At 44.1% G+C, this 15831-nt stretch overlaps 2 protein-coding genes across 2 annotated transcripts; both read left to right on the plus strand.

The window, feature by feature from the left end:
* Positions 1-1675: 1675 nt before the first annotated feature.
* si:ch211-261d7.3 (myb-related transcription factor, partner of profilin) lies at positions 1676-5287 on the plus strand. Its single transcript, XM_036538048.1, has 4 exons — positions 1676-1754; positions 2064-2861; positions 3003-3428; positions 3949-5287. The coding sequence occupies exons 2-4, from the start codon at positions 2606-2608 to the stop codon at positions 4674-4676; spliced, it is 1410 nt and encodes a 469-aa protein (XP_036393941.1). The 5' UTR covers positions 1676-1754; positions 2064-2605; the 3' UTR covers positions 4677-5287.
* Positions 5288-5965: 678 nt separating this feature from the next.
* On the plus strand, positions 5966-11819 carry zgc:66448 (uncharacterized protein LOC327401 homolog). The gene is made up of 2 exons (XM_036538027.1): positions 5966-6380; positions 8410-11819. The coding sequence occupies exons 1-2, from the start codon at positions 5966-5968 to the stop codon at positions 11652-11654; spliced, it is 3660 nt and encodes a 1219-aa protein (XP_036393920.1). The 3' UTR covers positions 11655-11819.
* The last annotated feature ends 4012 nt before the right edge of the window (positions 11820-15831 follow it).

A 15831-nucleotide genomic window follows, 5' to 3' on the forward strand; every position in this document is an offset into this window, starting at 1 on the left:
TTGGTCTAAAATAGAAATGTGATAAGAAGCTGTTTTTTTTCTACCGATAGTAGGACTGTGGGATATGTTTCTTTAATAGAAAATCTCAATTCACAAGTAATTAATATAAACCACTGGTAATACACTGTACATACAACCACTGTGTCTAAACATGTTTATGCTTGCTGAATTCAACAAGATAAGTGTTTTACTGCCTTACAGAATATTACCTGGAAGCTTATTTATGAAAAAAAAAAACTTCTTTCATTTCTGATTATTTTCATCTTAGGTTTTTTGTTTTAAAATAATGGAAAAGGTGAAGTATTTCATTAATTAAACAAAGAAACCATTAAAATATTATTCATGCAGAAAACTGTCCTCTACTGGCAAAATTGAGGCGGGATTGTGCATTGACACATTTACATATTCCTTGTTAATAATGTACCGTTGAGAAAGTGAACAATCGATTTGTTTGAAGTTAAATATAATGCACTGAAAATGGGAGAAAATGTAGACAGAATTCCAGCTAAATTCCTTAAGCCACATACTGGCTGTGCTAGTGCTCCCTCCAGATGTAGCTAAATAAAACGAAAACTGCCAAAGATGTCTCTTGGCAAAAAAAAAAAAAAAAAAACTGCGAGGTAAAATAGCCTATGTTCTCAACTATAAAAAAGGGTTTTGATAGTTTTGATGTCCACCATCATAACGTTCTGCTTTGAGCTGTACATTGCAATACGGTGCATAAGAAAGGAAAATCAAAGGCAGTTTGCTTTTGTTTTGCAGAAGGAATTTGGGTTTACTGGTGGAATTTTGGACACTGTTGTTGTGTTTTATAGAAAGCTGCTCCATCTGCACAGTATCAGGTTATGAATAAATATATCTGTAAACATAAATCACGCTCGGAACGTTATCCTGTCACGTGACCTGAAAGACGTATGCCATTGTAGAAAGGTGTGTGTAGAGTGAAACACTCGTTACCACGTTTAGTACACGTTAATATATGTCTCAATTTCTAGACTTGGAGCTTTATTGGGTGCTCTGCCTTTGCATGCAATAGAATGTTAGAATTTGTATTTTACCACTAGTTGCTTTGGACGCAACCAACCTAGTGACAAAATTCAGTATTATTTATACTTCAGTTTATACCTGTTCTTACCTAAGTTTAAACAATTAATATACAATGACGTCACATTCAACGTCAATATATAAAAGTTTGAGTGTGTGAGAGTGTTCTTATATGGTTTTATTCTTATTATTAGCAGTAATAGTAGCAGTGGTTTGACACACACATGCTCTGAACAAAACTGCCTGGAAGACGATCATATGGACTATTATTTTTAATCAAATGCCTCATATACTCGAAGGGGCAATAATCACAAAATGGTAAAACTGATAAGTAAACATTACCAGAATAAATATTTTTGAAGTTGCTGGATTTACTGGACTTGCTAACTGGCTTCATCTGTATGTAACAAATGTAACATAATAAATGATCTCAAAAAAACCATTTCCCAAATCATGTTAAATCAAAGTTTTTAATTTACGCGACTACTTGTAAATCGTTCCACGTGTATCACAAAAATCTGTCTTGCTTAGCCCGCATAACAGTCCGCATCGTGTTCGGTGACGTATATATCCAGCGACGCGAGAGTGTGTACATTTTTGGGCTTTTAGAGGAGTCAGACGTAGCCTACGTAGCAAAGGGCCAGGGGGATTTTATTTTGTAATTTATTTTAATCATTATTTATTCGTTTGTCTGTTGACATTATAATAAGGTGAGTTGTGCTGTTTTACATCATTCAGTAACTTTCAACCTAATTATTTATTTCACTCTCAGATGTATTGACAAACGTTATAACATTTTAGCTTGCTAGCTAGCTAGCGAGCGTAATTTATGCGGAATGCGCAACCGTTGCGGATGTGGTGCAGAAAAATGCGCATTGATGCGACAGCCTATATTTTTTAATGACAACTCCACATTAGCTGAGGATTTGTTTCCTTCTTGAATATTTTTGTTTTTGTGCTTAAATGTTAAGAATTTTGGTGAGTTAATAATGTTTCTTCTATCGTTCCTTTTTCTGTAGGACTCCCCCCTTCGCTGTTTTGCTATCTGGTGTGACTGTGGCGTGCATGAACATGTCTGTACAGTTGCGGCGATCTCACTCATTCGGTGCCTTAGTGTTTTAATACTGTACATTTCTTTGCACATTTATGTCTTGTTTGTGCATATCTGTGTATATCAGTGCATTTGTGTGAGTTTCTAGAAATGCCTTAGCCCTCAGTACAGGTGTATGTATATGTGTGTCAACTACATGTAGTTGTTATCTTTCTTAGAAACTGTTATTTTTGTTTCAACTCATGAGTGACAATATATGCAAGTGGGTTGGCACATGGCAGTGTGAGAGTTGATACCAGTGCCTTTTGAGTGTTGTCTGTCAGCCTAGTCCACCGACCAGTGAAAGTGTGGTATGCATTCATGCATATGAATACTTCATCATTTTTGTCAGTCAGTCAGTGAGTGTCCAAAAAAATGGGACTGTGTGGGGAACAGTCAGCAGTTGAGTGAATGTGATCGCATGTCTGTTAGCCTGGTCCAGTCAGTGTGTCTGCAAACCGGGCCTGACCCATGACTGAGTACTATGAGGAGGGGGGGTTGCTGTATGAGCACTCGCCCCCTATGCACATTAAAGTGGAGTCTCCAGAAGGCCCCTTTGGGGGCGGCGTCTCCGAAGATGGCTTCGCAAGAGAGGACGAGGACTCGGAGGGGAGCTGCGACCACAATGGGGAGCTGCCTGGGACCCTCCCTTTCAACGTGGTGGTCGTGCACCCCAATATCGTGTCTCCGGGAATGTCTGCAGATGATCTCATGCCCCTTGAACAAAGTAAGCAGATCCACTCAAAAATGTGAAACATCAAAAAAAAAAAAAAAAACAGAACGAGAGCAAGAATTGCTCTCTATCAAAATAATATCTTCTAGGGAGACAGAAACCTAGCTGAGACATGACTTCACTTGTGTTTTATAGATAGCAGTGTGTCTGCTGTAATGGCAGCCGGGGGCGGGGGCAAACGAAAGAGCCGGTTCAGCGGGGCGGAGCTGGAGGTGCTGGTGTCGGAGGTGACTCGCTGCGAGGGTGAGCTCTTCGGCCCGGCAGGAAGGCTTCGGCGGCGGGAGAGGGAACGGATTTGGGGCGGGATCCTAGAGCGGGTCAACGCTGTGTCCCGTGTTCCCCGCACTCTCCGTGAAGTCAAGAAGCGCTGGGATGACCTGAAAAGACGTAATGGGGGCAGGCTGGCTGATGCTCGACACCGCAGCTGCTACCTGCCTCCTGGCAGAGGGGCTTCCATGCTGGGACGGTCTGTTCAGGCGAGCCCCAGGCCTCAGTCGGCCCGTCAAAGGCAAGGGAGCAGGGGGAAGACCAGTTACCCATGCTTCTCTGATGCTGATGTGGGTATGTCACATCTGGAGGTTAACTGTTACTGAAATGTTGAGTAGTGTGTCATAAAATATCGCTGACTTACTCTTGTTATTAACCATTGCCTACATCTTGAAAAGGCTCTTAGAATTGCCCTATGATTAAAAAAAAAAATACAGAGGAGGTGTTTGATTAGACTACCAAGCATGTTTGAATATGTTGTTAAAGGGCCAATTTATTACTAGGCCTAAACACTGTATCATATGTTTATATTGCTGTCTGTTTCTAGTAAACGTAAAGCCTCAGATAAATACAAATGTTGAAGTTAATCATAACTAGAACTGATCATTTGTAATAAAATGAACCTTTAAGACTAATTAAAAGTTGATGGGGCATAATTTACATGTTTACAGAAAATGAAAAAGGGGTTTTGTTGGGCTTGCAGTTGAGGTGAAAAGTAATGATTAACTGTGGTCTTATTCTACCTCATCTCATCCTCAAAATTTACATTTCGGATAAGAAAACCCCTCTGTTTCTGTTACCCTTTTTTTTTTAGTGGTAGCTGTGTCCGGTGATGGGATTGACAGAGATGGATTCGAGAAAGATGAAGATCACACGGGAAGAGGAGGGGAGGACAGAGATGGGGAAGGTGAGGTAGGTGAGAACAACATGGAAGACAAACTGGGATTAGGTTTAGGACTGGGATTGGGGCCGCCCCCGGCATCGGAACGCTGGCTTCCCCCGTCCCCCCTTTACAGTGCCCCGTTCTTAAACGGAACGCCGCAGCCAAGCCCCCAGCCCTCCCTCGGCGCCCAGCACGGCCCTCTGGAGGTTCCGTTACGCAGCTCCTGGTTGGAGGATGAACTCAGGGGCCTTGGGGAAGCAGCAGGGCATCTCGGGGACAGGGTGGAGCAGAGTTTGCGCGAATTCGGGGAAGGTTTTAGACGTGACATTCGGACACTGGTGGCCTCACAAGAGGCCCTCTCCATCAGCCTACAGCAGAACAACGTGCTTCTGCAAAGGCTGCTGGGAATTCTTGAAACACAGCAGCAACAACAACAGCAGCAGCAACAACAACAACAGCAGCAGCAGCAGCAGCAACAACAACAACCGCAAGCCCAACACCAAGGCATTCATCCACCTGTAGTTGTGCCACCCATACCGGCACCACCTGACATTCTGGATGGTACTGTCCAGCCAGATCCATCAGTACCAATGGCTGGTAGAACCCAGCGTCCACGACGGGGAAGGACTGGTGACCAGAGACGAAGGCGAAGGCGCTAAATACAAAAAGCTTAAAAGAAAAAAAAAAAGGCTTTAAATATTAGTAATATACTTCTTTAGAAATAAAGTTGAAATTAATTATTAGGTTACCCCAGAATTACCAAAGTTATGTCTTCTCAGCCCACGAATGCCTTGGAGCGGTGTAGATGGATCCACTTGAAAAGTAAATCCCATCTTTAAAGTACCAGTACTGACAAACAATGTCTATTCAAATCCATTAAGACCACAAGCTCGCAGTAATATTTTCCTTATTGTTGATAGACAATCAAAATTGTGTTGATTCACGATACAGAGATATTATGAAATTGGAAATATGTTTTCCCATTTTATATGCACTTGTGTAAAGGTCTGATTTAGAAACGCACTTTAGCCGCTGGTTTTCATAATCTTACTTTCATATCTTCAATTTCTGAAACAGAAATGTGCCAGTTACATTGTATGCGCTGTTATCTTGCATGCATGTTTCTGATTGGAGAAAATAAAATGCAAGGGATCTACAGATCAAGCTCAGCATTGTTGTACTATTTTGCACAATTTATATCTTGTAAATATTTAAAGGATGTGTTCTGTCAAAGTGTATTATATGATTATCTTAATGTAAATAAAGACAACCCGAGAGAGTATTCCTGTTGTTGTTTGGTGTGACCTGAATTTAATGTCCGTCCCCTGGATGCATGCTTGGAATATTTATTTCAATTAGTTCTAAATTTGAATATTCTGTGGCACCTAGGATTGAACATTGGAATAAACCATCCAAGCTCCTTTCTTCTGTGTTAATAACAACTATTGCAAAGAGAGCAGGATTCATTTATAAGCAAGAAAATTAATATTAATAAATTATTTATTTCATACTGGGTTCATAGACTTTTGTAACAATGAGAAAGAATAAAAATTGATGTTTTGTTCATATTTTCTTTTTGTTCAGAGGAATTCAAATAGTGTAATTATGTAGTGATCTGATGTGATAATATTGTAATAATTTGAATAATTATGTTGCGTCATACTTACTACTGGATGCTAGCCTATGTCTACTCCATGTCAATAGTTTGCACACCCAAAGAGATTACGTGAAAAATATACATTTTTGTGTTAAAGTACTAAAGCGTTATGCTGTTCCCGAAAGACGCATCATGGTTGAAACTGCGAAAGTTGCACGCCCAGGACTCCGTCACAGGTTACTGCTGAGGAGGTGAACCACGGTCCGAGTGATCGCCAGTGACGTCATCATAACCAGTCTCTTGCATTTTGAAGTGGGGATCGAGAGGGGGGGGTGTGCGGGATAAAAAAAAATGGCCGCTGTGCATTCACCAGAGCCCCAGAGACACCACGTCGAGCCGCTCAGCAGTTTGGAAGATGACCCAGGGGGTATGACAGAGAAACGCGACGATGGGTGCACATCTACTCCGCCTGGTTACATTGTGGCTAATGATGACAGCGGTAATGATAAGGAAAGCAACTGTGAAACTAAAGTCTCTGGTGATGGTGCGGCGGGGTTGTGCGCCAGTCCGACTGAAAGTGGCATTGTGCACCAGCCAAACAATGCTGCGATGGTACCCAGTCTGGTAATAGACTTAACGGCCCCCGAAGCGGAGGCCCTGATGCACCCCGGCGTTTCCTGCGACAGCCAGCGGGAATTTGAATGGTCCGAAGGGGAGGAAGTGTCGGAACTTCGTCGGGATGCAAAGCGGTCTGTCAGAAACAACGGTAAGTTAGATAGACGTTGAGCTTGTAAAACGAATTGTTATTAAACAACATTCTGTTAGTTACGGTAGCTAATTACCTGTATGTAGTTCCTTACAGTTGCGTGATTTTACGTAAATAAATAACAGTGCTGTCAGTTCTAACGCAACCTAGCTAGATAGCTGTTAGCTAGCGGGGTTAGATTTTTAAGAGTATAAGGGCCATCTCTGTGCTGTGAGGGCAAGCTATGCCTAGCTTGTTGCTTCTAATTAGGTGGGTAGTAGGGCATAATGTGTGCTGTTGTCAACAAAATAAGTATGGGAAAGTGTTAATATCCATATGTGTATTGAGCTAAGGAACTAAGATTAATATTTTGTCCAGATATACAGAACAAGATGACATCATCTAGTATGCAACAAACCAAGCCATTACAAGATGTAACTTGCAAATTTCCTGAATCCAATGAAATACAGGCTCAAAAGGTATCACACAGCCATAGAAAACCTTGAAGTCAACATAGTACAAATATCTACCTATGAAATAAAACCACTGAATGTAATATTACAGCCAGTGAAAAGTATGAAAAATGATCTATTTTCAAAAAATTATTAAATGATGGAGTAATAGAACATTGATATTTTTTATATATCTGCAATGAATATTAACACTCTCACATAAAAAAGTTTCAAGGAAATTAAAATAGTCCTTCTTGGGAAAATATACAGTCAAAATATCTTCAAAAAGTGGGTTTTTCAGCTCCGAAGCTATATTTAGCAAGATTTGTGGCACTCAATTTTTTATACAGGACCAAATAACTTCTAGATGTGATAGAACTATATTAATACTACACAGAATCAAAATTTGGTTGCAAGAAAGTGAAAACTAGTGGAGATATTAATTTTTGAAAATTAACGATTCTTTGGGTAAAAAATTATTTACTTTTATTCATTTTATTACTGTAAAACATTCCGCAACAACTATTTACATGAATACATGTTGCAAATTATCCTTAGGGTTTCTTGGATGTTCAGTACAAATTTCAACCCAATCCAGTGAAAAATATGCAATTGGTGAGGCTTATAATACAGGTACAAAGAATCACAAAAATTATGAAATTTAGTTCCAAGGGCCAAACTTCAAAAAATCATAACTAAAAATGTATTTGGAATTGGAGTAGAGCTATAGGATTATGCTGGGCCATCAGGCAGTGGAGGGCTTTGGAGGCGCGGGCAGGGAAAACGTGAATAACGCCGAGGGTCACGAACGGTCCCACAGCTGCCCTCTCTGTCCATTGACCTTGGCCGACCTGGCCAGCCTGAAGGCGCACATACTGATCCATGAGGTGGAGGAAGGTTTTGGAGGGATGGTCATGGAGAATGCGCACGAGAATGAAAATCACGACCACTCTCTCGCCTGCCCCCGCTGTTCCCTCACCTTACCCGACCTGACCAGCCTGCAGGCTCATATTTTACAGGACCAAATAACTTCTAGATGTGATAGAACTATATTAATACTACACAGAATCAAAATTTGGTTGCAAGAAAGTGAAAACTAGTGGAGATATTAATTTTTGAAAATTAACGATTCTTTGGGTAAAAAAATATTTACTTTTATTCATTTTATTACTGTAAAACATTCCGCAACAACTATTTACATGAATACATGTTGCAAATTATCCTTAGGGTTTCTTGGATGTTCAGTACAAATTTCAACCCAATCCAGTGAAAAATATGCAATTGATGAGGCTTATAATACAGATACAAAGAATCACAAAAATTATGAAATTTAGTTCCGAGGGCCAAACTTCAAAAAATCATAACTAAAAATGTATTTGGAAGTGGAGTAGAGCTACAGGATTTTGCAAGGTCCCATGAATTTAATAGAAGTTTTTACATGATTTTTTTTTTTTTTTTTTTGAGAAAATCCATGACAGGAACTGGGAAAAGTTCTGAATTCTGGGTGAGTTGGCATGGAATGACTTGTGTTCTTGTTGGTATTCTAGTTTGGCATTGCTTTGAAAATAACAGGTGTACTCTTTGCTGTCTCTGTGCAGTGACTGAGGTCCAGGTAGACCTTTCACCGAAAGTGATTGACAACGGAGTAGAATCAAGCCCTGGAGCGGAGGAGATGGAAGTGCTAAAGTCTTCACCATCCCAGGACATGGAGAAAATGGCAAGAGACACGAGGGAAGAACTGGGGGAGAAAGGGGTCGGAGAAAAAGCGGAGGTGCCGGTCAAACAGAGAAAGAGCCGTCTGATGTGCCAGGAGTGCGGCAAGCTCTTCACCCGCCGCGAGACCTTCAACCTGCACCGGCACTTCCACACGCACCAGGACGAGCTGGCCTCCCTGACCTGCAAGGAGTGCGGGCTCACATTCCAGCACCGCAGCAGCCTTATCAAGCACCGCAGCGAACACAAGGAGAAGACCGCGCCGGTGGGTGTGGACAGGAGGGCCCACAGCAGGGAGGGGAGGAGCCTGCAGTGCGAGCACTGCGGGGAAACCTTCCTCACCCTGGGCAAGCTGAGGTGCCACCCCTGCCAGCACGCCCCAGAGAAGCCCTACCGGTGCCCGCTGTGCCGCCGGGAGTTCCAGTACAGGGTGTCCGTCAATGCCCACATGCAGACCCACTCCCTGGACAGCCCCTACCGCTGCCTGGAGTGCAACAAGGGCTTCCAGTGCGGCCTGACCCTACGCATCCACCAGCGGTCCCACGCAGCCCTCAAGCCCTTCGAGTGCCCTGAGTGCGGCCTGGTTTTCCGCCACCGCTCCGTCATGGAGGACCACCGCCGCAGGCACTCCGAGGACCGGCCCCACCAGTGCGGCATCTGCAGCAAGCGCTTCAAGTACGGCAGCCTCCTGCACCAGCACCAGTTCCTGCACACGGGCCAGAAGCCGTTCCGCTGCCCGGACTGCGGCAAGAAGTTCGCCTTCGCCCAGAACATGCGGGCGCACTGGAGGCAGCACCGGAAGCTCTCCCACGCCTGTCCTCGCTGCCCTCTGACTTTCCTGGACCTGAACACTCTGCAGGCGCACATGCTGGGCCATCAGGCAGTGGAGGGCTTTGGAGGCGCGGGCAGGGAAAACGTGAATAACGCCGAGGATCACGAACGGTCCCACAACTGCCCTCTCTGTCCATTGACCTTGGCCGACCTGGCCAGCCTGAAGGCGCACATACTGATCCATGAGGCGGAGGAAGGTTTTGGAGGGATGGTCATGGAGAGTGCGCACGAGAATGAAAATCACGACCACTCTCTCGCCTGCCCCCGCTGTTCCCTCACCTTACCCGACCTGACCAGCCTGCAGGCTCATATTTTAACCCACGAGGCACCAGTGGAACAGGAGGTCGGTGGAGTAGAGAAGGCAAACGATAACAGCATGGAGGAATTACCCGGGGGCGGGTGGGGGGACCAGGTGAACCGGAAGCCCCTGAAGTGTAACGAGTGCGGCAAGACCTTCCGCCATCGCTCGGTCCTGGAACTGCACATGCGCATCCACTCCAGGGACAAGCCCTTTCAGTGCAAAGTGTGCGGCAAGGGCTTCAAGTTCAGCAGCTACTTGCAGCAGCACCTGATCATCCACACGGGCCAGAAGCCCTTCAAGTGCCCCGACTGCGGCAAGGACTTCGCCTTCCTCCAGAACATGAAGACCCACCAGAGGCTGCACCAGCAGAAGCCGTACCGCTGCACACAGTGCCGCAAGGGCTACAGCGAGGAGAGCGAGCTGCAGCGGCACATGGTCTCCCACACCGGCGACAAGCCCCACAAGTGTCAGCTGTGCGACAAGAGCTTTGGCCTGGCGTACCTGCTCCGCGACCACCTAAACACCCACACGGGGGAGAGGCCCCACCGCTGCCAGGAGTGCAACAAGTCCTTCCCCTGGCTGAGCAGCCTGCTGGTGCACCAGAAGATCCACGCCCGCAAGCGGCAGGGACTCAGCCAGCCCCTCTCCCTCCCCATCGCACCCCAGAGGGCGAGAGGGAGGGGCAGGGGCAGTAGGGGCAGGAGAGGGAGCAGGTGGGTGTCGGGCTGGCCCAGGTGGGCTGGAGGAGAGGGCGTGCCGGCACTGCCTCCACCGCCACCGTATCCTGTTCCTATTGCAAGAAGGCCAGAGTGGCACGAAAGGCTAGGTCAGCAGCAGCCTCCCCTCTATGCCCCCCAGTTTAACTTCCATGAGCAGTGGCAGCAGCAGCAGCAGCAGTGGCGTTCGGATGGACCAGTTCTCCAGCAGCAGCAGCAGCCTGTGGGCTGGGCCGACACAGCTGCATCAACGCAGGTGGGACCAGCCGCCGTTCAGTACGGGTCGCCCCATCCACCACGTACCGACGGGGCAACTGTGTGGGGCTTCCAGACACCTCCAGCTGCGCCCCACACCCTAAGCTCTCCAAAAAAACCTGGGGAGGGGCAAGAGCAGCAGCAGCAGCAACAGCAGCAGCTGGGCTGGTCTGATGCAGCAGCTTCAGCACAAATGGGGTCACCTTTAGCTCAGCAAGAGTCCCCCCGTCCTGCTAGCGGTAACGGATCCGCTGTGTGGGGTTTCCAAGCACCTGTGTCAATGCCTCAGACCCTGAGCTCACCCAAAAAAACTGGGGATGTGCAAGATCATCCGCAGTCTCTGGGCTGGAACAACGCACTTGCGTCAGCAAAGATTGGCCCAACCACAGTTCAGTATGAAGAGTCCCATTCTCGACGTGGAAACGGAGGTGCCGTGTTCAGCTTCCAGTCACCTCCAGCAGGGCCACAGACATTGCACAGCTCTCCAAGCAAACCTGCGGAGGGTCAAGAGCAACAGCAACATCAGCCACAAAAGCAACAGAAACCGCCGCAGCCGATGATGATGGACCCTCAAGTCCATCCAGATCGGACCAGCTCTGTCCTCTCTCTGCCTCCTGCTCCTCCCCCTCCACCTCCCCGTACTTCATCATTGCCTATACCTCCCCCTCCTCCACTTGGTTTACCCCCAATCTCTTTGCCCCACCCTCCGCTCGCCATACCCCCACCTACTTCACTTGCTTTGCCCCAAAATCAGCCCCACCATCCGGATGTAGCCGGGTCCATTCCGCCACCAGCCCAAAACAACTACCTCACGCAACAGCGCATCATGTCTGAGAGACTGCCCTGCACCCAGGCCTTACCCCTCCTGCAGCCAGCGCAGCTGGCCAAGACCCATCAGCTGGACTCTGGTCGCCCTCTGCCTTTCGCCCGGAACCCCCTTCTCCAGTGCATGATCTGCGGATGCTCTCTACCTCGGGAGCTGGACCTACACTTACACTACATGCGCCATGCACAGGGAGAGATCTGACGCTGAGCCACTGCGGAACAGAGGTCCTTCCCCAACTGTACTCAATGCCATACTTTGATATTTATTTCCTCCTCCTTCCTCATTACTGGCCTTTCAGCTGCCTGATTATTTTAGCTTCTTTTTTTTTTTTTCCTGCCAAATAAATAACAGCTACAGATAATTCAGTGTCATACAGATATGAGCTGCTAGTGAGTATGGAATTAAGTTCAAAATCCACTTCATGGTTTTATAAATGTATATAAATAAGATAGATATTGTTGAAACATCATTGTCAGGGAGTTGTACAATGCAAAGAATAGTCATCTGTGCTGGAATTTTTGTAACTAATCAATATAACAATGACTGAGCTGTACAGTATGTAGGCTGTGTACCTACGCCCTTAATTTAAAATACTCGTGCAGTATATACAATTATGTGACTTTGATTCCGTCAAGTTTGATTGGACTGGAAAGATTGGAAAGATGCTTGATTCTGTAATGTTTAACCAATTATTACATCCATAAGAATTATTGAAATTCTTTTGGCGATAAGTCTTTTAAATTAGGTTTGATACTACAGAATGTTGTGCCTGTGTTTTGTCTGTATAGCTACAGATCTGCATGGTCCATTTTCTTGTCCTCTTTCCGGATAATAATGCCTTCATTGTCGCTTTTTTAAAATGTCATATATTTTTAAATGAACTGTGTCATTTAAAGATGTTACATTCATTGCTTGAAAACATTTTGTCTTATTTCCAAGGTAAAATGTGTGTCATCAGAGAACATTAGCAAGAACTTGCATGCACAAGATCACATAGTAACAATAGCACTTGAAGAAAAAAGGTAGTTGTGTATGCTGTGTTAAATTACACAAACAATGCACAGTCATGCAAGGAGACTAATTTTAAGTTTTAATGCCAGTGACTGGAGGAATTGATTAGTGCTTAACATCTCGCACATATCGCCACAATATGATGGTATTTCAAGGGGTGTGTCCCTTTCTGCAGTGTCTACACTGATCTTTTCCCAGTTTTTATTCCAGGAACCCACTGCAGAAACAAAATTCTGTTATATATTTAAAGTGAACAGAAGTGTATACTGTCAATATCCCTAAATAGTTTAAAACCTAAAAATGTGTGTGTAGAAGTGTATATGTGTATATGCAGTATATTTTAAATGTATTATATGCACTCTTTCACTTTTCGACTGTCTGGATTAAGGATAGTGTCAGATGAAATAACATTCACACAATGGATAATTCCCCAGGAATCCAATTAAATAAAGCAAAATGATTCTGTACTTGGCTGTAAAATATGAAGAAACATATATTTAGCTTTTAATAGCATTTAAGTTTTAATCAGAAATGAGGGACCTCACACTATATATACACTATATATATAAAAATATATATTTCAGCTATTTCAGACTTTCTTTGATTTCACCCTAAACAAATGAAAGCTACTGAATGAGAGTTTATCAGTGTCACTCTTCTCATACCAGCTTGTGGTCATTTTAAGTCAGTGCCCCTTTGAACAGCCATAAAAGAATATAAGGTGCTTTCCAAAGGAATTGATGTTGTAACATTAAATCTTGATTTGCCCTGTCCTTGACCGTCTCAGTTACATTACCAGAAGAGAAGAATATAACCTTTTAGAAAGGGCATTTGATCAGCTTAAAGTTTTAGGGTGGGTAGGTTGGTAATGTTGTGCTTCATAAGGACATGCCACCTGTGTTGTTTTACTTAACAATGATAACTATTGTTATAACAATTTACTTAACTTTGATAACTATTCTGGATAAATTGTGTTTCTGGCCGCACAGTGTTACACAGGCTGTTTTCGTTCTGAGAAAGGTTCCCGTAGCAGTGTGCAGTGTGATTTCTTCCATTTCAATCAAGCTGATGGCTTTTAAATAGTAGGTAAGGGCCAGGTAAAGTAACGTATCTGTAGCAACCAAGATGATACACTATAATTTTCATTGAAAGCTCTGTCACAGCCTCACTGAATGCTCTGAAGGTTGTCTTAAAAACCAGAAGGGAACCACTTTGGCTACATTTATTTAAATATCATCCAGAAATAATTGGTCAGAACAAGAAAAAAACACAGCTTTTATTTTGTTGGAATGTAGCATCAGAAGTATTTTATATAAATGTTATTACCCTAATTTGTATGAGTTTAATATTCACAAATTGCATGAATTAGTAGATACTAGTGATCTGCAAGGCTGTTCGATCACTGAAACCTGGGTAAGAGTGTATCTGGTCGCACCTCTATGAAAGTTGTTTCTGGAGCATGCCTGACATTGCATGGCATCTTAAATTACAGATTCAGATTCAGAGATATTCATTTTATGTGTATTGTCTGATATTGGGGATATGATAAATAAAGGTGAGTCATACAGTTTAGAGAAAAGATCTACAGAATTGCCACTGCTGTCATAGGATTGTGAGGGCTCAGAGCGGTAGCTGCGTATGTTTATGGGGTGATATACAGCAAGCAGCCGTGAGACATCTGGCTGTCGAGCAAGCTCGGTGAGTTTTTAATTTCGTGTCCAGGCGCTACAAATACAAATGTGTAAGCACGTAAGCAAGAAATGAGGATGATGAGGGTGACGGGAGAAATAGAGGAGGAGCAGGAAAACTTTGGGGGGAAAAAAGGCCTTCTGGAATGGGCAGATGGATGAGGAGGATCACTCCTGTGGAGCAGCAGTGGAGGCACATACGGACGGAGAGACAGAGAGAGATGAAGGAGAGGAAAAGGAGAGGTGCAGGAAGAAGGCATGGCAGATTTGGGAGAAAATTGTACAAATTTGTACTTGTACAACTTGTACAAACTTGTACAAATCTAATAGTACTGAGTCCTCAAACAGACCTTGCTCTCAGCTGAGAACTGTCTCATTGTGGAACTGTACACATCCTGTCCCCGTACTGTCGCTATACTTGCTGTATGCACTTTTGTAAGTCGCTTTGGGTAAAAGCGTCTGCTAAATAAATAAATGTAAATGTAAATGTAAAATAGAAAAAGGCTGGAGAAAAAGATGAAGATGTTATGAATCAGTTTGAACCTCTGGCACAAAGCTTCATCTGCTCCATGTGTGGACTGACTGTCAGCTGGCTTACTTTGACAGCTAGAGACCCAACACCCAAAGCAGGTGGCCGGCGTGGAGCTGCAAAGACCAGATATGAATGCATATAGGAGACTGCCAGGGGTGACAGGGTTCAGTGTTCCGTGGCTGCAGTGTGGACGCAACATCTGCTGCCGGTCCAATCAGAAAAAGCACATGGTGATACAATCAGGGAGCCGCCCACACAACTGCCCTGACTGTGGACAGACCTTCAACCAGTCTGGTAATGTCTTGAGGCACCAGCACTCCCATCACCATGTTGGAGTCAGAGGAGGATCAGGAAAGGGTCACAGAATGTGTGGGTGAGAGGTAGGTTAGGGGCAGCCAGGCAGTTCTGTTTTTCTGTATGTTTTGTTACATAATAGTACATAATCTACATTTACAGTACAGTCAAATAGTGTTTTTCAAAGCTAAACATACTTTGGCTAAAACTAAATTTAAAAAGGCAAAATAATGATAATAAAAATATATTCTAATGTCCATACATGTGTGTTTTCTGCTTAATTAGCTATATAATAATGTAGCTTCTGTAAGAAATGTAAGGGCAAAAAGAGGTTTGGAGAGGTTTTCTTTTTTTCTAGTTAGAGTCAAATGTGTGTGTGGCTTGTTTGACTGAGTCTTTTTGATTGAGTTTTCTTTGTATCCTGTGCAGTCAGAAAATGGTTGCGTGTCAGGACAGTGAGGCAGCTCAGCCATGTGTGGACGTTAAGGAACAGGGAAATGTAAACGCAGAGCCTGACCACGCAGTCCCCCAACACTGAGAGTCAGCCTCACCAGCTGGAGCCTCTCAAACACAGGCCAAACAAGACTTGAAAATTCAGGTAGAGAAATCACATAGAGCTGAGTGCCTTCTCAGAAAGAAAAAAAAACTCTAGTGTCTGTATGTCCATATGACTATGTGATATTACAACCCTGCTAAATTTGTCTTGCACATATTGTCAATTTATTTTGCGGTTTTAAAGACAAAATATATTTTATGAGGGTTCTACTTGTAAAGCTGTAACTTTTAACAGTTTACTTTTGTATATGGCTATGAGAACTACAAAGCAGGTTATTTACTTCATGGCAGTAGTACC

Source organism: Megalops cyprinoides, chromosome 10 (assembly GCF_013368585.1).
Source record: "Megalops cyprinoides isolate fMegCyp1 chromosome 10, fMegCyp1.pri, whole genome shotgun sequence".
NCBI lineage: Eukaryota > Metazoa > Chordata > Actinopteri > Elopiformes > Megalopidae > Megalops > Megalops cyprinoides.

Bases quoted from the DNA above. Each gene is read 5' to 3' on its own strand.
- zgc:66448 (XM_036538027.1), top strand. From the start codon at position 5,966: ATGGCCGCTGTGCATTCACCAGAGCCCCAGAGACACCACGTCGAGCCG. The intron at 6,381-8,409 runs GTAAGTTAGATA...GTCTCTGTGCAG, and splicing joins GCGGTCTGTCAGAAACAACG to TGACTGAGGTCCAGGTAGAC.
- si:ch211-261d7.3 (XM_036538048.1), top strand. From the start codon at position 2,606: ATGACTGAGTACTATGAGGAGGGGGGGTTGCTGTATGAGCACTCGCCC. The intron at 2,862-3,002 runs GTAAGCAGATCC...TGTGTTTTATAG, and splicing joins TCTCATGCCCCTTGAACAAA to ATAGCAGTGTGTCTGCTGTA. The intron at 3,429-3,948 runs GTATGTCACATC...TTTTTTTTTTAG, and splicing joins CTTCTCTGATGCTGATGTGG to TGGTAGCTGTGTCCGGTGAT.